A 23,987-nucleotide genomic window follows, 5' to 3' on the forward strand; every position below is an offset into this window, starting at 1 on the left:
GGCGGTCGCTATAAAGGCCAATCTCATTAACCGATCTCATGCTGATGATGCATAAAGATGGTCCCCTGTGGTGAGAGGTATGATATGATTTGCAGCACCGTCTCAGTCTCTGTCCATCGCTGGTAAAAATAATTATAATTCTGAAGGTGAGTTACAATTCATATTTCTTTATTAATATAAAATAACTTGCATGTAATTTGAAAACTTTCTGTGAGACGTAATTCACAAACAGCATGAGTGAATCACTGCGTGCTTTCCGTTTCCCTCTTAAAATGCGCAAATGGCTTCCCATCACCACATCACTTCAGCACTATAAGAGAGCTGCATGCTGCACCGTTGACAGAGGAATTGTCCCTTGCACAATCGAGGCAGTGTGGCATCGGCACCAAAGTTTATAATTTGCATTGCAATTTGCAAGTCTTGCCAGTGTTTAAACCACTCAGCTCTCATGTGCTCTATGAGTGCTCTACTCATGCACACTCAAGTCAGCATGACGTAATTTTTGTTATTTTAGAGGGTGCTTTAATTTTAGCCGGATCTTTTTGCGTTCCAGCATTGTTTTTAAACGATCCGGCTTAAGCAAGTGCATTACACTGTGATTGTGTGAAGGGAGCAAGCATTTTAAGTTTATTCGGAAGTTGAGCTGCTTGCTCGTGCGTGTGGGTGAGGCTCAACTTCCATTGGAATTAGTTGAAAACGCAGCACAACTGTGCATGCACCGCGAGAAACAAAACGAGCATGGGTTAATGCAGATGTATTTGTTGGTTATGTTTTGCTATTGGCCTTCAGCTATAGCTTATTGTTTTTATTTTGCTTGTTGTTTTGTATTTGTACAAATTGTAGTTAGGGCTCTGCTAGTCTCGCATAGCCAGAACTTCAGATTGATGGCAGAAGGTCTGGACTCTCGCAGCTTTCATTGGCTAAGGACCGCCGAAGAGAAAGTTTGACTGACTTGTAACGCAATCAATCACAGTTTGTTTAGTTTCTGCATCATGTTTAGGGCCGTGAAAATGTAAAGTCAAGTCACCTTAATTTATATAGCGCTTTTTTATAATACAGATTTTATTAAAGCAGCTTCACAGTGATAACATGAAAATAATACAAGAAGTTGGTTTCTAGAAGAAAATTGCATGATCGTCCACCTGAAGGAAGGCAAATCAAAGATATTGTTGAATAATTAAATGTCCCCAACTAAGCAAGCCAAAAGCCAAGTGTAAAATATTTTTAAAGCAGCGCTATGTAACATTTTCAATCATTATAATATTTTTCCAAAACCCTTGAGATGGTGCATAGTTACAATACTTGCATACTTATAGTTACAATAGGTTGAAAGACAGGTCTGCCATAGCCTGACAGTGTCTTTATCACTTTTACTGGCATTATGTAACTTAGGGGAACGGGTAGGAACCCGAGCACAAAAAGAACTACAAAATTCGACTGCTTTACAGCATACATCACTTCCCCAAATTCCGACGCGAGAGCCCAACAAGCGTTTTTGTTGCTATAATGCAAATCGTTTTTTTTTTTTTTTTTTTTTTTCAAATTTGTAGATTCATCTATGGTAGCTTGATATTATAATATTGACGATATGGCTATTATCTACCACACAAACATTGAATTGAATTAGCATATCCATTATGTAAAACAGTAGCCAATAGGCTAAAGTTACTTTATAGACGCTGGCTTGTAAACATGAGCTATGTGATCTTTTGACGTTTGAAAAATAAATAAATAAATAAGCCCATGATTAAGCCCAACTATATTCATATGACATGCAAAAGTAACATAATGCTGCTTTAAAGTTTAAATAACAGGCCGGTGTACATCTAATAAATTATTCTTTCAAGAGAGTTATTCTTTTTATTCGTTGTGCAAGTTTACTTTCGAAAATCCAGCATTTAGTTGATCCTGGTAAGCGCTCATTGTCAAAGCTGTAAACACAGCGGCTTTCTTCTTCCACGAGGGGTTTTGGCATCACAACGGTTTGTTTCCAGGTGGACTGTTGAAGAAAATGACATGCATATCTCCTGGACATCCTGTAGAATTCAACGAATCAGATGATGACTTTGAAACAAAAATCCTGAAGTGTTTCCTGTTAAGTGTGCCATATGAATCAGACCTTCAGCCAGCGGTCCGTGAGCATGACGTCTGAGACTGAGACTAGAGCCATGCAGAAACTTGTGAATTATGCTCTTACAGTTGTGTCGTACTTAATTTGTATGGCCAATGTTGGTCACAGCACCTTTTAATTGCTGTCTTTGATCCAGCAATTTTCTACCAATTAAGCACTGGGTCTGCGGACGTCTGTGGACCCTCCCAATGACAAATTAATTGCAGCCTAATTTTAATGACCACATGGATGGTGTGTGTACAACAGCACATGTGGAAGGTAAATGTTGAGACAGAGTACACATGGTGGCAGTAGTCAAAGAAGAGTGTGTAAAAAGCCATACAAGCAGCATAACCTTCATCATTTTAGTTTTAGTTCTTGTTCTAAACTTTGCATGCCAAATAATTTTCAGGAGTTTCAAGTTGCTAGAGGCAGCTTTACTATCCCATGAGCCCACGAAAGAAGAGTGGTGAATGGTGGTGAAGCGATATACTGTAGGTCACATGTGCATTTTAAATTAAAATGTAAGCATTTTAGCATTTAACTTAGCAACTATTTAAGAGTTGATAAAAGTTGCCAAAAAAAATAAAAAATAATAGCTACATTTGTTGCTAAGTGCTTTTTGAAAGACAAAGTTGCTGGTGTAGTCTGAAAAGTTGCTAAATGTAGTAATTGGCATCACTGGATCCGCTACTTTTCTTCTATCCTTCTGAGCGAATGTTTTGTAAATGACATGACTCAGTGCTGCTCTCTGACATCTGGTAGAGTACAACAAAGCAAATTGTACATGTGTCAAACACATCCATCCACGCTCATCCGCTGTTGTGTATACTGTAATGCTGTGTGGTCACGAGTTTGTATTTGCAAGACGGAGCCGAACGTGGAAATTGAAAATTACCCGGGCCTAAAGCTGAAATCATATTAGAGAAATTTAAGGCAAAAAGCTCCAATGTCTATTGTCAATAGTGTAATGATGTATGAAGCACAGCTCACACAGAAGTCACTTCCAAATCCACGAACCAGTGAAATTCTCAGTCGCATGGATTCCTATGGAAAAGACTGGATTTCTTCTCTGAAAATTAGAGAACGTCAATAAATTTGACCAAGGATTTAAAGTAGATTGATCACACGTCTCAATTATAAAGTCCTCACATTTATCCAAGCTATGGACACAAGATCTTACAGCTCAAAGTTTGTGGCATTAAATATTTATTAGATATTCAAAGACTTGTTTAAAATGTGTATTGAATGCCGACAGTAAGTGAAAAAAAAGTGTCATAGCATTTGCCTTTTAATTATTAGACAGAACTGTTAAAGACCGTAAACTAATAAAGACTGAGAAAGGGGGCTACCTGTGCAAGTGCACTGTCAGATTGCACTGCACTGTACATTCAATCATCATTTCTCATCTGATTGTGTAATACTGTCACTTTAATCTCTCTCTCTCTCTTCTCTTAACAGGATGACCGGCCGAGAGTTTTTCACCCGTTTTCCTGCCCTCTATCCTTTCCTTCTTAGTCAGCTACAGGAAGCTGCAGCCTCTGTGAACAGGTGAGAATGTCCCAACAAAAGACCCTGCAATGTGTGTGCGATTTGTGTCGGATGTTGTTAAAAGAGTTGAATGATCCCAGCATTCACTAAATGGGTGCAGTTCTTCTCACCCTGCTTTAATTTCTCTGAGGCCCTTATTTAAGAACGTTTAAGTGCCTCATCAAGTCTCTTTAGACCTATTAAGCATTCTTGACCACACTGATGGACAGATTCCTAGCAGAGATGCCTCAGATAAGTGAACCGCATGTGGGAGTATCAGCCATGTTGGATCCAGGACGCACTCTGCACTGTGAGAACATGTTAGTCTCTTATCTCCCTCATTTAATTTCTCCACAGACTGATGAGCTACTCTTCCAAATAGCTCTCACATTGTGCAAGAGGCCCTTGAGCCAATATTATCTTAATATGTATCAAATTATTTTAATGCGTTTTCAGTCTGGCGTTCTCTCCTTTTAGCTAAGAGTGGTCTGACTCTTTCCCACGGCCTATTCTTCGCGTCCCGACTGCCAAGCCAGTCGGACTCCGCAACACTCAAATTTTATACCGCCAATAAATCAGTTCTCGTATAAATAAGGGTAGAGAGGAGTGCGAGAGAGGTTTAAAAATCATCAGCATCCTTGCGCCACCCACCTTTACCAAATACAAAGGGAGCATCATGGGATATCTAGGGGGGAGTGTGTCATTTAAATTGATTTAGAAGTTTTTCCTATTGAAGTTCAATCCAGAACGTTTCTTTTATCTGGAAAGCAGGCTGTGGGATTTCTGGAATACGGTTCATCGACCTCCTTGCAATTTGTAATCCGGTTTGCGATATGAATATTTCATGAGCACGGACGAAATTGTGATGAATGATTTGTCTCAGCTTGAGAGGTTTATAACAATTTTAAACGTTTAACATGGGAAATGAGTGTCGAGAGGGTTGGATTGGACATGCACCAGATATGAAATGAGATGAAAAGACTGTGTCAAATGAAGCCAAGACTGAACTCCAACTAACTCTCTTTGCTAATCTCACATTTTCTTCCAGTCTTATCACCTCTTCACACTGGCTGCGCTTTTTCGCTCATTTTGGCGTCTTTTTCCATTCCTCTGATCTATTGTGTTTCATTGGTTCTTTCTCGCACTCCCCTTTCAGCTTTTTTCATGAATGTGGATGAAGTTTAACACTTCAATCTCCCTGGGCTTAGGGATGATCTCAAGTTCTTGGCTCTCCCACATTGTGTTTGACTGAAATCAGACTCTAAATGCATTACCCAGGCCCTGATTAGCAAAATAGCATTTCCTGCACTCTGGCCCAGGGTCTACAGGCTCCTGGGACCCCTTGGTGGTGAGTTTGGCCATGTTTGATGTAATAATGACAAGCGTATCCACAGCTGGCAGCTGTGCCGTGGAAAGCTTACGGCCTATAGAGAACAAAACAGAGTTTGGCCCTTTCAGAGTAATAGAAAGATATGAGTAATTTATATTTTCATGTTTTTCGCTCTGTTTTTTCGTGTTTACTCTGGCAGAAGTCTTGAGTTTCCACTGGGCTGACAGAAAAGCACATTTCACGTGCAGAGATGCAGTAAAAGAGAAAGGAAATGGAGGTTTTGTAATAGTGGCCATGTGTACATGTGTTCATCTTATAATTTTGAACTGTTTGTTGCTGAACGTGTGTGGTGGCTGGTCACTAATTCTGAACCCCTCTGCTGATATTACCTCTATTATAGCCCTGTCGACATTTAGTAAGTTCAGTTAATCAAGTTCAGTTATAACATACAGGTAAGTTATGTAGATTACATTAGTTGAGTTAGTTCGTATGTTGCATACATGTGTGTGTGTGTGTGTGTGTGTGTGTGTGTGTGTGTGTGTGTGTGTGTGTGTGTGTGTGTGTGTGTGTGTGTGTGTGTGTGTGTGTGTGTGTGTGTGTGTGTGTATATATATATATATATATATATATACATATACAGTGGGTACGGAAAGTATTCAGACCCCCTTAAAGGGTTAGTTCCCCCAAAAATGACAATTCTGTCAGTATTTACTCACCCTCATGTTCTTCCAACCCCGTAAGACCTTTGTTCATCTTCGGAACACAAATTAAGATATTTAAGAACTAACCCTTTAAATTTTTCACTCTTTGTTATTTTGCAGCCATTTGCTAAAATCATTCAAATTCGTTTTTTTCCCTCATAATTGTACACACAGCGTCCCATATTGACAGAAAAACACAGAATTGTTGACATTTTTGCACATTTATTAAAAAAAGAAAAACTGAAATATCACATGGTCCTAAGTATTCAGACCCTTTGCTCAGTATTTAGTAGAAGCACCCTTTTTATCTAATACAGCCTTGAGTCTTTTTGGGAAAGATGCAACAAGTTTTTCACATCTGGATTTGGGTATCCTCTGCCATTCCTCCTTGCAGATCCTCTCCAGTTCTGTCAGGTTAGATGGTAAACGTTGGTGGACAGCCATTTTCAGGTCTCTCCATATATATATATAATATATATATATATATATATATATATATATAGCCGCTCTGGAGTAAACCGTGATGTCATCGTCCTGCTCAGTTTAGTTCATTTATAATAGTGTCAATGCAGGCAGATTATATATTATTGTTGAATATTAAATTGTATAATATTTAGTTGAAGAAATGAAATGAGTCGTGTCGTAGAGCTAGTTTTATCCAAAGCTCTGCTTACTGTATTTATAAGGTATAATTCAAAATTGCAAAAAAGCTCTGCACTCTAAAAATACTTCATAACAAACAGGAGATAAAGATCATATTTCGTTTTGGCTCTTTGCCTTTGTCAGTGTGAGAATTTCACTTATTCTTAATAATAGAAAGCACGCTGCAGGTCTTCAGGTGGTCGTGATCATAGTTTATCAAATAATGAATCCATAGACTACAGTTTATGTCCATATGGAACAGTAAATAATGATTGAATACAAGTTGGGAACAATTACACATCAGGAAAAAAAATACCATATATAAAAAATGGCTTATTACTTCTACACTAGAATGTTTTTGATGGGGAAAAAAAAAAAAATCTTTATAACATTATAAGTGGACCTCAGAGAAAATTATATTTAAAGAAAATGCAGTTCATGACCACTTTAAGCAAGTTATAAGTAGTTAATTTAATAGTAGTTTAATAGTTAAGTTGGGAAAAAAAGTTTTTTTAAGTTTGTACCTGATACAAGCAAGTCAGGGAGGTTTGTTCATTAAGTTATAGGCCTATTTTAGAAAGTGACACATGTTAATGTTATGCTAAATAAGTTATATACTGTATAGTATGTTAGTAAGTGAATGTCTTTGTTAACTAAACCCCTGCTCAGACCTCGACTCCACCAACAGGCAATATTTGAAAAATGTTGTAAAAGTGGGCAGAGCCCAGCGTAGGGGGAGTGCACCTGAGACTCGTCTCTCTGTAGGCAACGGCGTGGTTAGCTGGTACCCTCTTACGTTACAGGGCACCACAACTTCCAATAGGAAAATTCATCTGCAGTAGCCACCATTCAACCTGAAGAGAGCAGCACTCAGAGACGCTTTTACACCATATATTGTAGAATTAATACACTTTATAGACGCTTTCAGCAGTGACAACATAAACAAACGGTACTGCGCATGTGCATTAATCTGGCCCAAACTTAACTTCCGGCAGACTTGCGGACACAATCCATAACAAGTAAATAACCTAGTAGCTGGTATTTCTTGCCAGTCAAAGAAAATAAATGTTACCTGGCCAAACTGAAATGTGACACTATGAGACCTGTTGAACAAAAATTGGAGACAAGATATTTTTCTACCGACGTGTCTGATTTACCGCAGTGTTAAAAAAAACTGTGGCGAGCGCGACGGCGGGGTTTGATAAGGTTAACATAGCTCTCCTTATTAGCTAGGCTACTTACATGCTTGCTAACCTTTTTTTAAGGTGGGTCTCCACATGATTATGATACTAACCATTCAATACACAGAGGTCCGCTGTCAATGTGTTTGCGAGAGAGAGAGTGAGAGCGTGCGAATATGCGCTGCACGCAACTCTGCAGTCAATTACAACTTTTCCCATCTTAAATTGTTAAAAACACGGAAATCAATATGTGGCGGTCAGCGCTGATAATATGGTGGGCTGCCTCTAATAAATGTATGGGAAACACTGTACCGGTTATCACTCAGATAAACATAGGCTATTTTAATACCGCGGTCTCCCTCATAGGAAACCTTGACATTTTTATTTTTAAAAATTGCGTTTGCTCCCTAGGTCAGGTTGCACCCCACAGCTCAACAACCTGCTCATCACCTTAACTTTCACTGCATTTGTAGTCAATGCCATACTATCCAGTAAACACTAATAAACGAACAGAACGGAAGTTAACTTTGGGCCAGCTCATCACCATGGCAACGCGTCTGATGAAAGCGTCTATACCCAAATGTAAAAAAACAAAATACTTGAATCAATGAACAGCATTAATAAAGCCCCAATCTTACAGATAATTTACTAAAAAAATTGTTTTGCCGTTTAGTTACCCTTTAACTTGTTAGTTAAGGTAGTCAGAAACATTTACATTTATACATTATTTACGCATGACTTTAAGTTTGTAAATAAGTTAGTTTGTAACAAGTTACACTTGTCAAGTATTTTAGGAAAGTAAGTGAATGTAATGCACTTTTTTTGTTTTTTCCAGTGATTCAGGACAGGTGAAACTGCACCCCAGTCTTTTCTTGTTGTTGTTGGTTTTGGGTCGTCTCTACCCATCTCCTATGGATGGTTCATCATCTCCTCTGGGTTTAGCTCCCTTTATGCCCTTAATTATCAGGTAAGTGTAGACATTTCGATCACTTTTTAAATGCAATGTTGGACAAGAGATGAGCTGCACTGGAAATAAAATATTGGTTTGTTTCAGCTGACTATTTCTAAACCCTCTGGTGTCACAGGCTACTTCCTGTGCATATCATTCCATCCTTCAACTCAGTCCATCCTTTCCTGACTGTAATAGATTTTTTCCTCTGACTCCACATTTTTTCTTCTCTTATCGTCTATAATGCTTCAGACGTGCTACTGCCATTGCTGTGTCCGTTCACACATTTTGTTCATTATTTAGACAAAGTCGGAAAAATATTATTGGAACATATACTGCATGTACCTGTAGTGGAATCCAAACATACACACAGACACACACAGAGTGAGGGATATGTCTCAGTCGTGATCCCAGAGCCAGGAGTAATCATTTCCACTCCCCTTTGTGTGTCACAGAACATTGTGTTCCTCCAGCTGGGGAGCAATAAATCTATTCGGATGAAAGAAACAATAGCAGGATGGTGTTTGTTTTGGCTCAAAATAAGGGTGGAAAAGTCTTGCTCCCACTGCTGCTTCTGATAACACAGCTCCTGACTCTGCGTGCTTAACACATGACCGACACCATTTGAAATCTCATTTAGAACTCTGTATGTTGATTTGCCTTTTGCAGTTTCCTCTGCATTTTCAGGTAAAACGATACATTTACATATAGCCTCTGTTCCATACCCTAGTGGGCTGCCTTCATAGGTGCTAACCCCACTTCTAAATTACAAGTGTGAAATGTGTGTGAAGTTTGTTTTCATGGCAGCTGTTTAGCGATTGTCAAAAACGATTGAATTAATTTAAGGTGCACTTTTTCATTATGCAAAAATGCAGGTTATAAACGTTTTTTTTTTTTTCTCTCATAATATTATGATGGTGCGTTCAAGTCCTCCTGGAAGTTTGTACGTACGATGTGGGAAGTCGTGTTTACGACGGCAGTGCCTTCAAGGGGTCATGAACTGGCTTTTAAAATTTTATTATATTGTTGTCTGAGGTCAACTTAAGACGTTCGCTTGGTTTTTGCATTCAAAAACATCAAAATGAATAAGTAATAGGCTATTTTGTACCCAAGTTGTGAGCCTTCCTGAAAAACGGTCGGTTTTTATGGGCGTGTCGTACTGAAGACTTGGAAATAAACGCCCACTGCTGTGAGTGGATAACAGTTTTGCTATAATTGAGTTTTGTAGTTAAACTCAATTATAATGAGTTTAACTCACCCGTCGGTGTGTACGTGGGGGAAAACGTCCAATGTTGTCAAATGGCAACCGGATTCGCCCATACATGTTCAACCAAGAGTCCGTGTGTTGCACAATTCCTGTCATATCCAATATAGACGGCACAGCACCGTTCTTTACTCTTAATCGGTCTGCAAATCCAGTCTTGTTTACAAAACAATCCTCAGTGAAATGAAGCGAACAGACGACGATGTTTTACCCTCATCAGCTGGAACGTCATTTAAAATAAAGTTTATCCATGAAGTCCTACTGGAATCCAGAGGAAACATTTGCTGCGACTGTCTTCTTCCACAACCAGGCACTGCACACAATATTCTGTATTGCTCGTTAGATCGATCCGGTTTGTCATCACGAGGTAGGCATGTACAGGGGTTGGACAATGAAACTGAAACACTGGCCAATGTTGGAGGTTTCACATCTATATGCCTGGCGGCCAATCTTCAGAGTGAAGCACGGGTGGATCAGTGATGGTTTGAGCTCCAATATCATGACAATCCTGATTGTATTTGATGGACACGACACTGCAGAGGACTACCAAACCCTTCTGGAGGATCATGAGCACCTGATGCTCAAACCGTGTATCAGCATGATCATGCACCAACACTCACAGCAAGACTTGTGACAGAAGGGTTTGATGAAGATGAAAGTGACGTTGAACATGCACAGTCACCAGATCAGAATATTATTGAGGTGTTTTGGAGGAGCGAGTCCACCAGCATCATATAGTGACCTGGACACTGTTCTGGAAGAGGAACGGCTCATAATCCCTCTGGTCAATGTGAAGGACTTCTATCTGTCATTCCCAAGATGAATTGGTGCTGTATTTGGATGCAAAATGAGGCCCTCACCATACTAACAAATTATTGTGTTGTAAAACCAGGTGTTTCAGTTTCATTGTCCAATCCCTATACATTGTCATATATTTCAGCATGTCTTATATAGTGAATATAGTGTCATGAGCTTTATTTTTTTCAAACGATCACGTAGCTCACATTTACAAGCCAGCGTCTATATAGTAACGTTAGCCTATTGGCTACAGTTTTACATAATGGGTATGCTAATTCAATTCAATGTTTGTTGGTATAGATAATAGCCATGTCGTCAATATTATAATATCAAGCTTCCATAGATGAATCTGCAAATTTGAAAAATCGATATGCATAGTCTGAGGCAAGACACTTTCACCAGACCATGATACAGACCACGTCAGGCTATGGCAGACCTGTCATTCAACCTATTGTAAGTCGATGTACCATCTTCAGGGTTTTGGAAAAATATTATAAAGGTTGAAAAAACTATATAGTGCTGCTTTAATGAACAGATAATGAACCTTATTTAATGAATTTAAATTTAATTTAAATTGCGATTTAATGAACGTTTGTTTTTTTGCATGTTATGTGCATTAAAGAGCCCCTATCATGGATTTTTTAAAATGACTGTTCATATGGTGTGGAATATAGCTCTAAGGGAATGAAAACATCTTGCAAAGATTTATATCTGAAAGTGCACCGTATATAAAGTTATTGTCTTTCAAAAGTGAGAGTCTACTCTGAGTCTATGAAATGAATTGTTTTTGAAACGAGTCATTAGCTGTTACATCGTGACATAGAGGTCATTGGCCGTGCGCAGTAAGCAGACAGAAGTGTAAACTTGAAGTCTACACATTCAAATACTTCATCATAGCATCATGTCGAGAAGACGCTGTGTTCTGCAATGCAAAGATAGTTCAGCCACTTTGTTTTCATTTACCAGGGACGAGCATGTGAAGAATCGGTGGTTAGAGTTCAAATTTGCAACGATACCACAACAGTATAGCCCGATTGTGTTCTCATTGTTTTAAATACGAATCATTCAAAAACATAAATGAATTCAAATGTGGATTTGCAAGCGGTTGTTCCTGAAGGAGGGCTCAGTAACTTACTTACCCAGTGTATATGGATCAGCTTCCTCCTATGAATTACAACCTGTAAGTATTATTAATAATTGCTGCTTTTATGGGTTTTGAACGATTTTGTAGCGTCGGGCGCGAGGAGGGAAGCCGCAATCAGTGTGTGTGTGTGTGTGAGTTACGCTCAGCGCAGCTTCTAGGTCTCCAATGTCAATTTTTTTTATTTATATATGTGAAATGTTTGTCGCTGTTATTGGAGTTGTCATAAAGAATAGAGCGTCTTATCAATATGTTTATGCGTTTTGCTAACAAACAATAACTCACTGGGTCTGTCATCTGACCAATCACCACCGATTAGCGTCACGCAAAGGAGTGGTTTGGAAAAATCCACTCGTTTTACGAATCATTTGGGAGTCAGTGAGCAAATCAGTTAAAAATAAATGCATACAGCATTATAAGACAAATAAAGTGTTTTTTATCCTTGCATGCATGTTAAACTGTTTTTGGGAACTCCTAAAACAAAAATAGGAACATTTCAAATGCTATGATAGGGGCTCTTTAATAGTTGTCCTGTTAAAAAAGGACAGACAATAAATATAGTATATGCGTGATCTGATGAAAAGTATGGTGTTTCATTAGCAAAATATTAAAAATAAATTTCAAACATTTGTGAAAAAAGGCTACTACTTACTACTACTACTACTACTTACTTAATGTTACCATGCAAAGTAAACCACCTTTCTTTATTTTATAGCAACAATATAACATAGTATTCAATTGTATAAATAATACTGCAGACCTTTTAAATGTGAAAAAAAACTGTGTTGCCTAGAGTTTTAACATAGCAAAGTCTCACAGTCTTGACATTTACTGTTCTGCTTCAATTTATTTTAAATAACTAATGCATATCCTACACATAAGTTAATTTAACTTTGCCCATATTCTCTTGTGAATATGAAGTGTTTTTTCTTGGATTTTCTGCTGACTGCAACAGTCAAATTTAACCCATTGGCAATGCAAGGTTGATTGCTCCTCACAAAACTGCACTTTGATACATTTGTCTGATAACTTGAAGTCTGTGGTTATAGTGCCACTTTAGTGTTCGAAGGCAGCAAATGCATTTGCTCTTGAAACGCTGCTGGCAAAATACTTATTCTGCTTGAGTACACAAATCTTGATATTTACTGATATGGTGAAGATCCAGTGGAAGAAAACTTAATTTGAAACTGATGAGCTCAGGACATTAGGTAATAGTCACATGAGCATGTTCTGTACAGCTGTGTGAATGTCCACAACTTGTTGCTGGCTGCTTTTCGTCTGGTGAACAAAAGCCTCGGACTCTCAGCAGTTTCCCCTCTGTGACAGTATTCTCACCCATTTTTATGCCAGGAATATTCTGTCCCCCACTCTCATGTGATTGGGGTTTTGCCACCTTTTTTAGCACAGAGTTGTATCTGTATTTTTAATTCTTTGTGCTTTGGTGGGTATTTAAACTATTGAAAAAGTGTTTGTTTTAGTTGAAACGTGCTTCATTTTTGGGGGCTTACATGTGAAGTGAGCTGTTGTGGCCTGTTTTTAAAATGAAATCTAAATGGAACATATAAGAGCTGTTATTAAATGTTTAGTTTAATCAATATTGATATTTAATGAATCTTGATAATATATGTTTTATTTATTTTTGTTCAGTTCCTTGTTAAGGAATAAAAATAATATGTGCAATTAATTGACATGGATACACATCATACAGGAAGTGTATGTAAGACACTGATAAGAGATGCATATCTGTAAGCAAGTATATACTAATTTCCCCAACACTTTATGGATTTAATCTTACATGTGATGCTTTACAAAGATGTGTTGGGTTACTGATATTAAAGTGTTTCAGTAAAGAAAATGGAAAATCTTAAAAATCTAGATTGAAATCTATGTGCTTGTGTTACTTTAAATGCACTTTTGTATTCACTGTGGTTTCATTAGATAAAAAAAAAAAAAACTTTAATACCGTTTGGTCAAACCAAGTAGAAAAGTAAACATATTTTCCTCCTTTCACATTGAATACACTATATATGTACAGTATAATTATGTAATAATTAATTTTATTTTGCATTGCAACTGTAAAATGTAAAATTACAGTGTTAATGTTTAATTCCTTCATTTTTTTTTTTTTTTTTTGATTTAAAACTGCCGGGATTTATTTTGAACTGAGCCACTTAGAGACCCTGCAAACACCGGCAGATAATGAGCTGCCTAAGATGTGTAAGAAACGAGTTTTGTACTTCAATCTGAAACATGCAGCACACATATTTATTTAATTAAATCATAGCCTTTATGATTTGATAATCACACTAAGCCGTAACATGGTTTCAGTTCTCTTACGAGAGGTTCTCTCATATTGCGCAAGTTAGCTTGCACTATAGAAAGATTCATCTTTTCGAGATATTAAAGCCCCAAAAAAATCCTTAATTTTTGTATTCATTGTCAACACAGTGCAGCAGCTATCAGACCTAGAGCAGGCTGTCTAACGTCCTCATAGGCTGCCCTGCGGGAACTGCAGCAGCCCGACATGACGTCACGTCCGATGAAGGGCTCTCGTTTCTTCACAGTGTCATAGCCCACCAGAATTGGCATGACTTAGCATATAAAGAGCAGGACTCGGAGGCTGTTTCTCTGATTTTCATCTCTTCTGTGATGTTCTTCACATCGTTGGATCTGAAAGTAGCCGCATCGTCCTCTGAAGAAGCGAAAAGCCAGCCTAGGACAGCGCCGAAGAAACTGGTCACCACCATCTTCTGCCATCCGTGCAAACTTAGCTATCCGGCGACATATCCTTTTTAGCTTTGCTGTGTTCGCCACTGCGACAACACCTCTATCTAAAAGAGCAGTGAGACGTCTTTTTAAAAAAGCCCCGCTCAACATCGGAGACTGCCACGTGATCTGCGCTTTGCCTGGGACAGGAACATTCAGCGCTCATTCTGTTTCTTTTCTTGGAATAGAACTGGACTCTGTGGTCATGGCGGCTCATTTATCGATGTGTTCGTCACCTAGCCGCTTCTTTCCAGTAAGGCAGCATCGTTCCCCTGAAGACATTTCAGAGGATGCTTGGCTATACGGCCTTAGCCGCGGCAGTGCTTCAGCTGGGCTTACTGCGCATGCGCCCACTGCAACGCTGTCTGAATGACCATGCATCTCGCTGGGCCTAGACCACCGGCTGCAAACGAATCATTAGCCGCGTTTCCACTGCCGGGCCAGGGCCGGTCCGTGCTAGTGCGTGCCAGGGCCAGTCGCGTTTCCACTGTCACTTCCGGGGCTTGATCGGGGCTTCCTCAGGGCCAACGGCCAGGATTTCTGGCCCGTCGAATACCTTGGGCCAGAGGGGGCCAGCTCGGGCTAGAGGCGTGCTCAAGGTAAAAGGCGGAGTTTATCGGTGTTATGGAAGGTTATGATCTGAAGCAAGATGCACATAGGGGTGTCCATGTTTAACCGATTAACGTTTAAAATTGCATAACATTTTAATTTGAACTGTAGGCCTATGCCAAATGCTGCGCAACAATATATAGGCTATATATCGACGAATTTTCAGATATTTGTTTGATTTTTTGCCCTTAAACATTTAAAATATTTGACAAATTAATATGAAAAAAAAATATATTTTACTGGTTTTCTGAGGCCAAATTAGAACCTGGAAATGATATTTTCCCCGCAGTGCTGAATGAGAAGAGCCGTAACCACAGCCTACAGAAAGGGGATTTATAGGTGATTTATAGGCTATAATAAATGTGTCTGATAATAAAATAATATAAAATAACGAGGCATTAATTGTTTATTAATAAACTATTGTTTTCTAAATGATTTTCGGCTAAAAACATCTCCATCTCCGGATGCACATTTAGAGAGAAATTAATTAGCTACATAATTACATAGTCAGAAAGATATTGGCTTTCGATTCGAATTTGTTCGTTTTAAATTGGACATTTAAAGCTTTAATCTACAAGACTAAAGCTTTAATGTCCAATTTAAAAGGAACAAATTCGAATGCGGTGCTGTTTCAGGTCTCGCGCTTCAGTTCACGGAGATCATGAAGCGCGCCTTGATTAATTGTTAAAGCACAACGTTTTCTTGTTATTGTGAGTTTACGCAAATAAATTTGCGAATAATGTATTATTATTTTCTGTATGACCAGAAATGAAAGAGTACTTTAAGTTGTTTCCACTGAAAGAAATGCAATGAAACTGCAAGTGTTCACATGGGCGTCTCGCAGCCATCAGTGCGTGCTCCACACACACTGGATATGCGCTGATATGCGTCAAAAATATTGTGTTTATTTGTGCTCTGTTCCTTTTTTGGATAAAGGCGTCTTCTACATATGCAGCCTAATAAAATGTTACAATAATGATGATGATGGTTATTATTATTATTATTATTTGCAGACACGGAGTTTTTGTGAAATGGACGTTTTGCTTATTTTCAATTGGCAATTTCAGTTTGAAGGGTGATGGAAATGGGGCTTTATTTCTATAAATTAATTTCGTTTCAAATGGGGTCCAATCAGTTATTAAAGGTTTCAAAAAATTAACTCTGTATCTCGAGGTTGCGGCGTTTGTTATTTGTTAACAGGCGGCGTTTGTTAACAGGCTGCGGCGGTTCCGCAGCCTGTTATATCGCGCAAAAAATCGCTGCTTGAAATGGAGAATCGCCTGTACTGGTCTCGTGACACTATTGCAGCCACTACGGCAGGTGAGTTAATACACATGCTATCTTCCTAATTAAAAAAATAAATTAATTCATAATACCCGCTGAAATGGGTTGGGTTTTATGACGTTTGATCCAGAAAGGCGTGTTAGGGGTGGGGTTTGGGGCAGCGCTTTGGGGCTACTGGCCCGGCAGTGGAAACGCAAGCCCGGTGCTTGAGGCCCGAGGCCACTAGCTCGGCTCGGCTCGCTGTTAGCTCTGGCCCAGCGCTAGCCCGGCAGTGGAAACGCGGCTATTGACTCAGAGCTGCATCTCAGCTCTTCAGTCCTGGTTAGTAGCCGAATGGTGTCAGCGGGGTGTGATGATGGGAGCTGTCTTATAGCGAAAAGTCATCTCAATGGATTCATCCAACTCAGGTTCGGGCGCTCTCTTCAAGGCCAGACCGGCCTTGGCGGTTGAGAACGCACTGAGGCGTTGTTTTTACCGGACCACCATGTTCTAGTCCACTTGGACAACATGTCTGTAGTGTCCTACGTGAACTGTCAGTGCAGGGTCAGATCCAGAAACCTCTGCAATCTGACAGAATGCCTCCTTGTTTGGTCTCAGCATCATCTGGGTTCGCTGAGAGCTGTGTGTGTGCCAGGCCACCTGAACGGATGGCCCAGACAGACTGTCCAGGAACAATGTTCCCCCAGGAGAATGGTCCCTGCACCCCCAAACAGTCCAAACACTATGGTGCCTTTTCGGCAGAGCGGAGGTCGACCTCTTTGCATCAGAAGACAATGCTCACTGCCCAGTGTTCTTTTCAAAGAATGAGGACACGCTGGCCAAAACCTGGCCCGGCCACCCGTTGTATGCTTTCCCTCGGATTTTACTGTTGCCACAGGTAATCAGGTGCTCCTTAAACCCCTGTGTTGGGAGAATCAAATTTGGTTCCCTGAGCTGTCACTTACAGCCCGTGGCCAGATCTCCTCTCTCAAGCTCACAGCACGATCTGGCATCCCCACCCAGAGCGCTGGTATCTGCACGCATGGTTGATCAACGGATACCCGTTGTCCTGCCAGATGGAGTGATGAGCATGATTATGCAATCCAGAGCAGATCTAATAGAAAGCTCTACGTGTCTAAATGGTCTGTGTTCTCCAAATGGTGCACTGACAGACGACAGAACCCACAGACATGTGGGTTTTCGCAGGTGCTCGTCTTCCTTCAAGCGCTGTTGGACAAGGGCAGGTCCCCCTCCACCCTCAAAGTCTACATGGCGGCCATCACAGCGTTCACAGAGTCGACACGCGGCCAGACAATAGGAAGAAACGAGCTGGTCATCCGTTTCCTTAGAGGAGCTAGAAGGATAAACCCTCCACTGCACCCGTCGGTTCCTATCTGGGACCTTTCATTGGTCTTAGAGGCCCTGAAAACATATCCCTTTGATTCTGTGGATCTGAAATGCCTCTCACTCAAAACAGCACTGTCATCATTCAAACGTGTGGGGGATTTACATGTGCTGCATGTCTTGAGTTTGGGATATATGACTCTATAGCCTCAAACCTAGGCATGGCTATGTCCCGAAGGTAATTAGCGCTCACTTCAGAGCACAGGTCATTTCACTATCGGCTCTGCCAGCATCCTATAGCGAGAGCGATACTAACCCACTCTGCCCTGTCAGAGCGTTGAAGGTTTACATTGCGCACTCTGCCCCTTTCAGGCACTCTGAGTTGCTTTTTGTTTCATTTGGTGGGAACACCAAAGGTCTCGCCGCCTCGAAACAGAGCCTGTCCATATGGAGAGTGGACGCTATTGCTGCTGCTTTATAGGTCAAAAGATCTGCTGTTCCCTTTTAGGCATCAGGGCTCATTCCACTAGAGGCATGGCCTCATCGTGGGCATGGCCCAGCGGAATTTCTATTCATGTCATTTGTACGGTGGCAGGCTGGGCCTCTCCATCTACTATTGTGAGGTTTAATAACCTGGAAGTTCCCGCCTTGCAGGCTAAACTTTTGTCAGTCTAATAGTGTGTATGATCTGCCCACATTTCTGTGCGCAGGCTACTATCACGTGATTACAGCTCTTCTGATTAAGCCGCACTATAATGGGCCGTTATGTCAGACCGACTATGCTGCTCTGCATTTCCCATGGGGTGCCTATACATGTGTCAACCCGCTATGCTGGCCCCTATTTTTCCACTTATCTTGTTCCCCGACTCGGGGACTCATGGAGTGGATGCTTGGTGTGCATATAAATTCTTCATGTTTACCATGTAAAAATATTTGTAAAAATATTTTAAAATATTTGAATGACAAATATCATTAAGCTTTTAAAACCTAAACTAACCTAGATTTATCATAAAATCAGATGATCCTATTTTGAGTAAAGTTTTATAATATTTTCGATATTTTAACTTATTCACTGTTTTTTTTATTAAAAAATATATATATTTTTTGCCATCAGCCATTTTTTGATTTCCAAGCTGCTTATTTTTTTATTTAACTTTTTATGATATATATATGAAGAGTTCAGATGCAAAAGCCTCTAAATGCCATTTGAAATTTTCTTCTTTAATGATGATTTTTATCAAACTTGTATATTTAAGTTCAGTAATTTCACTTAAATAACAATTAATAGGTAATTATCATTGCCATTTAAGTGAAATTACTGAACTTAAATATACAAGTTTGATAAAAATCATCTTTAAGTGAAATTACTGAACTTAAATATACAAGTTTGATAAAAATCATCATTAAAGAAGAAAATTTCAAATGGCATTTAGAGGCTTTTGCATCTGAACTCTTCATATCATCTTATGTATGTATGTATGTATGTATGTATATATATATATATATATATATATATATATATATATATATATTAGGGGTGTAACGGTACATGTATTCGTATTGAACCGTTTCGGTTCGAGGCTTCCGGTTCGGTACGCATACAAACCGAACGATTGCTTGGACCATTTTTCCTGCCGGCAAAATTCGTGCTGACGCGGCCAACACAACGTTGCGCAACATCCAAATGGCAAGGGTAATGAAAGCAGAACGAAACTGCGCTCCTCGTTATGTGCTTCACGGATCGTTTATCAGTTCAGACCTGCAACATCTGTGCAGCGCGAGCCGATCTCGATCAAGCAACACTGTTACCACACAGCGCTAAGAGATCCGGTAAAGAAAACGTTTGAATTCGCCACTGAGGTAATAACATCGCTGCGAGATCTAGTGAGAAGCATTCACATTTCTCCGTTATTAACCGTAGATCTCTATTAGATCAAACAGCGCTGTCATTGAAACCAGGAGAAACATTGTGCCGTGAATGAACTAGTACTTTACGTCCACAGACCAGCAACATTCACCATGGATTTAATATAGGAACACTAACTGGAACCACTTTGGCTGGAATGGTGAAATGCTTTCAAGTACTTCACACATCTTTTTCCAGCACTTCAAAATTCAAATATTATATAAATAAATATATATTTAAATGTTATTTTTAATGTGATGACCAAAACATTATTTGTTCATCCTTCAAAGATGACCCCCATTTATAAACCTGAAAGTTTCAAGATCTAGAAAAACTCACACTTATTTAAAAATATTTTTTCTTAAAAACAAATAGGAAATTTCTCTGGCATTTCTTTCTTTTTACTGTATCGAAAACGTACCGAACCGTGACTTTAAAACCGAGGTACGTACCGAACCGTGATTTTTGTGTACCGTTGCACCCCTAATATATATATATATATATATATATATATATATATATATATATATATATATATATGTATACTGTATATATTGTTATTTATTTATTTTTTCTGATTTCATAGTGACTTTATTGCTTTAAGGCCGTTACATAGTCAACGCGAGCGACGTGCTTCCTTTCATAGTGTTAAAGCAGACGCAAGCGTCACGGGCGATGCGTAAAATGCAATACACCGGTCACGCAACAGGGGGTAGTAGATTTTTCACTGCAAACCTGAAAAAGCGGTGAAGCTCGTGAAGGCGTGCGTGGCTCTCCACAACTTTCTGGCATCCACTGAACGTGCCAGATACATGCCCGCCACCTTTGTGGATGCGACGCCTGACACCGGAGAGGTCCAGCCTGGAGAGTGGAGTGGAGGCAGCACGTTGTTGGGGACCAGAACATGGTCGACGGACCACGGTTTTCGGTCGGCAGCAGCAGACCCTCCCGGAGAGCGGCACTTGTCAGGGAGCAGCTGGCTGATTACTTTTTATCAGATGCTGGCGTGTTTCCCCACCAATACAGTGTGCTTCGATTGGGTAGCACTGACAAATAAATTGATAAAAGTTCGATTTGAAGCATGAGTTTTTTATTATTATTTAACACTTTACACATTTTAACTTATTTGGTATTATGTGAAAACCCTTACACATTTTTTATTATTTGGTATTATTTAAATTATGTAAAAACCATTACACATTTTAACTAATTTGGTATTTTAATTCATTAATTCATATCCATAAATCATTAATTCATATAACCAGGCTGGTAAATTTGTCACGGGCACTTTTCCAGTCCGTTTTCACCTGATTCTGTCTTTCCCATCGCGATTGCAACCTCTCTCCAGGCATTTTCCAACGCAATTTTATTTGAGTGTACTAATTGTGATGAACTGTCGTATAAATGCGGATGATATTAAATGCTGGTATAAGCTCGTATAATTATTCCTCCTCGCACGCCATTGTATTCAAACCTTCTTCTTCTGTTAACATGATATATTTGAATTAATGTACAATTCTTGCAATGTCGCCCCCACCGATAACGCATAGTATTGCGTGCATCAGTGCGTCGCGTATCAAAAACTAGGACGACACACTTTTGGCTACGCATCGACGCATAATGGCGGCCAAAGCGTAGCGATGCATAGCCATGCGGACGCGTATGCGTACCGATGCGTTGACTATGTAACGGCCCTTAAGAGTGTTAAACATTTATTTAATTGAATTGGAAGATCTAGAACATTGATTGTGTGTAAATGTCTGTATGGTATCATAAGTGTGTTATGAGCCGTTGTGTGTGCAACAGACATCTGGAGCTGAGGTGTGGCGGGGCTGGAGAAAGAACTAGTTCAAGGCCTTGGGCCTGTAACACAGATAACACAGATCAAGCTCACGACTCTCATGCACTCCTAGAGTGATCCACAGCTAGTGCCCAGCCACCACAAATAACAGGCTCACGCAAGACCACCCCCTCTTTCATTAAACCTTGTCATATCAAGATACTATGGATGGATTTTCCTAAGTCAAGGAATGACTGTAGGGTCAGACCTCATGGAGAGATGAACAGATTAATAGAAGGATCCTTGTCAACAGTTCAGCTTTTCTCTATGCAGTCATGCAAGGGTTAAGGGACTAGAGGATTGGGCTCTGCCTGGTTCTTGTCAGTGGAAGTATGCAGGCGCATTCACACAAATGAAGCCCACATGTAGAAGATGTTAAATATAGCTCTGTTCTAGCTGCCTCGGCCCCCTCCTCTCCCCTAGGCATGTATTTGTGTGTGTCTGGGGGTGTCCGGTGTTGATCAGGCCTCTTTACAATAACACAAGGGTTCTCTGCAAAACACTCGAGGAATCTGTGCTGTTAATTATTGTGCTGGTTGACATACGAGGCTACCCATTATTAGTTACCTGAGAAGACTGTGATTCTGTTACCCAATCAGTGCTGAATTCTTCTTTCAGGGTTGTTTTCACTAGACCCACAGTGTTGTCAGCGTAGTTATAAATCATTGAGATCTGATATATTTGCTGGGCGCACTGTGAATTTGTGTTGTGTGCCTAACCCTTGAAAACCTTGTCTTTATGACAGGGTAGAAACGTTAAGATCCAGTCTGTGGAATATTTTTACCGCAACGAGCTATATTCCAAGAAAGTAAATCAAATAAGTAATATTTATCTTTATTACAATCATTCCATGTTATGGAAATGAGTTCTGCACAAAAACTTAGAACAATAAAAAATATATATTTTAGGTGTGCGTCAGGCAGCCTTTTCAGTCGCTCGAGATGCGATGATTATGATGATTATTGCATTTAACCCTCTGGGGTCTAAGATGATTTTGATTTTTTTCCTTGATGTTTTGACATGCTGTGACATTTGTGCTATTTTCAGTTGCTTATAAACATAGTAATGGCACAGGTGAAATTACACTATATTTAGCACAAATAGGGCTACCATAATATGAGAGCAACATGTATGTACATGTTTGTGTTTTTGAAAGAATTATGTTTATGTGGAGTTATTGAAAAAAACTAAAAATGACAGTTTCTAAAATTAGGCCACAAAACACATAAGAAATATACACAATACTTTTGACTAATGGATGTTGTTGCCTAGAGTTGGAGTGAACGGCCCACCCCCTTCATGAATAATTAGGCTGTTCTTACCTGAGAAGACGCAGACCTGCATAATAATGAGCCTTTCATTCAGGTGTCACAAGAAAGAATGCAAGGACAATATATATATATATATATATATATATATGTGTGTGTGTGTGTGTGTGTGTATATATATATGTATGTATATATATTCTGTATATATATATATATATATACTGTATATATATATATATATATATATATATATTAGGGATGCACCGATCCACATTTTTTCACTTCCGATCCGATCCCGATACCTGACTTTGGATATCGGCCGATACCGATACTTTTCCGATACCAGAGCTGTGTTTGCTTTAATAGTATTTATCATTATTGTTGATTTTATATGATGCTGAAATAAACTCCTATCTACAGGCAAGGATGATATGTACGTATGTATGTCAATATATATATATATATATATATATATATATATTAAACAATAGATAGACAATTAAACAAAGATACACATTATACAGGCCTACACAGTGCTTTAATTTCAGGAAGGTCTACAAACATTATTCAGGTATGGTCTTAAAAAGAATTATAATAAACTAATCAAAAGTAAAATAGCACTGCAAAGTTTATCATAGATAGATTTATGCTCATTAAAGCTGAAGTAATTCATTCAAGAGCTGTGAGTGATTTTCTCTTTGCCTTTGGTTGTTTGACTCTCAGTAATGTCGCAATCGTCACATTTATACTGCTGCCCCTTTAAGAACGAGTTCAGATTTCATAGTCTACTGATGCACCATATTTTCTCCCAAATATTTCCATAACTACGTTCATTTTAGACATAATAAATTGTTTAAGTGTTAATCTCCAAGTCGGTCGGTTTGACATTTTTGTGCAGGCTACATTTGATCGTTTAGACGCGCATATGAAGCCCAGAGTATAATTTGCTTGTCTTGTTGCGGTCTGTTTCGGAGCGCGCCGCACTGGGAACAGCATCTCTTGCGCAAATTTTGTGCTTTTAATAGCTCTTTTTATTATTAAAAGCGTGACGCAATTTAGTAACAGCAGAGACTGCATTTTACTACAATCATCGATCGTGCTGATTCTGTATTAAAGTTTGAGTTTTAGGGAGAAATGACAGTGCACCGCCGCGATGGGAAGGAAGTTGGCTAGACAGAATGCGGCTATTGTTTTTAATGTTTTTTTTTTTTTTACCTCAATATATTCTTTAATATTTGGAAATCAGACTAATATCACAGATCTAAAGTGTAACCAGGCTACGTTTACTCTGTCGTCACTCATTACGCCGGGCTGTCATGTTGTGCTTGCTGTTGCACCGCGTGAG

The 23,987-nt window shown here is 39.3% G+C and overlaps 1 protein-coding gene across 4 annotated transcripts in view; it reads left to right on the top strand.

The window, feature by feature from the left end:
• The window catches only part of thada (THADA armadillo repeat containing), a 169,693-nt gene that overhangs the window by 59,150 nt on the left and 86,556 nt on the right, over positions 1 to 23,987 (top strand). For all 4 annotated transcript variants that reach the window (XM_039653361.2, XM_089117242.1, XM_089117243.1 and 1 more), the window contains exons 27-28: positions 3,572 to 3,661; positions 8,330 to 8,461. In XM_039653361.2, coding sequence (XP_039509295.2) covers positions 3,572 to 3,661; positions 8,330 to 8,461 — 222 coding nt within the window. The remainder of the gene's footprint in view (positions 1 to 3,571; positions 3,662 to 8,329; positions 8,462 to 23,987) is intronic.

Source organism: Pimephales promelas, chromosome 11 (assembly GCF_988280905.1).
Source record: "Pimephales promelas chromosome 11, fPimPro1.hap1.1, whole genome shotgun sequence".
NCBI classification, from domain to species: domain Eukaryota; kingdom Metazoa; phylum Chordata; class Actinopteri; order Cypriniformes; family Leuciscidae; genus Pimephales; species Pimephales promelas.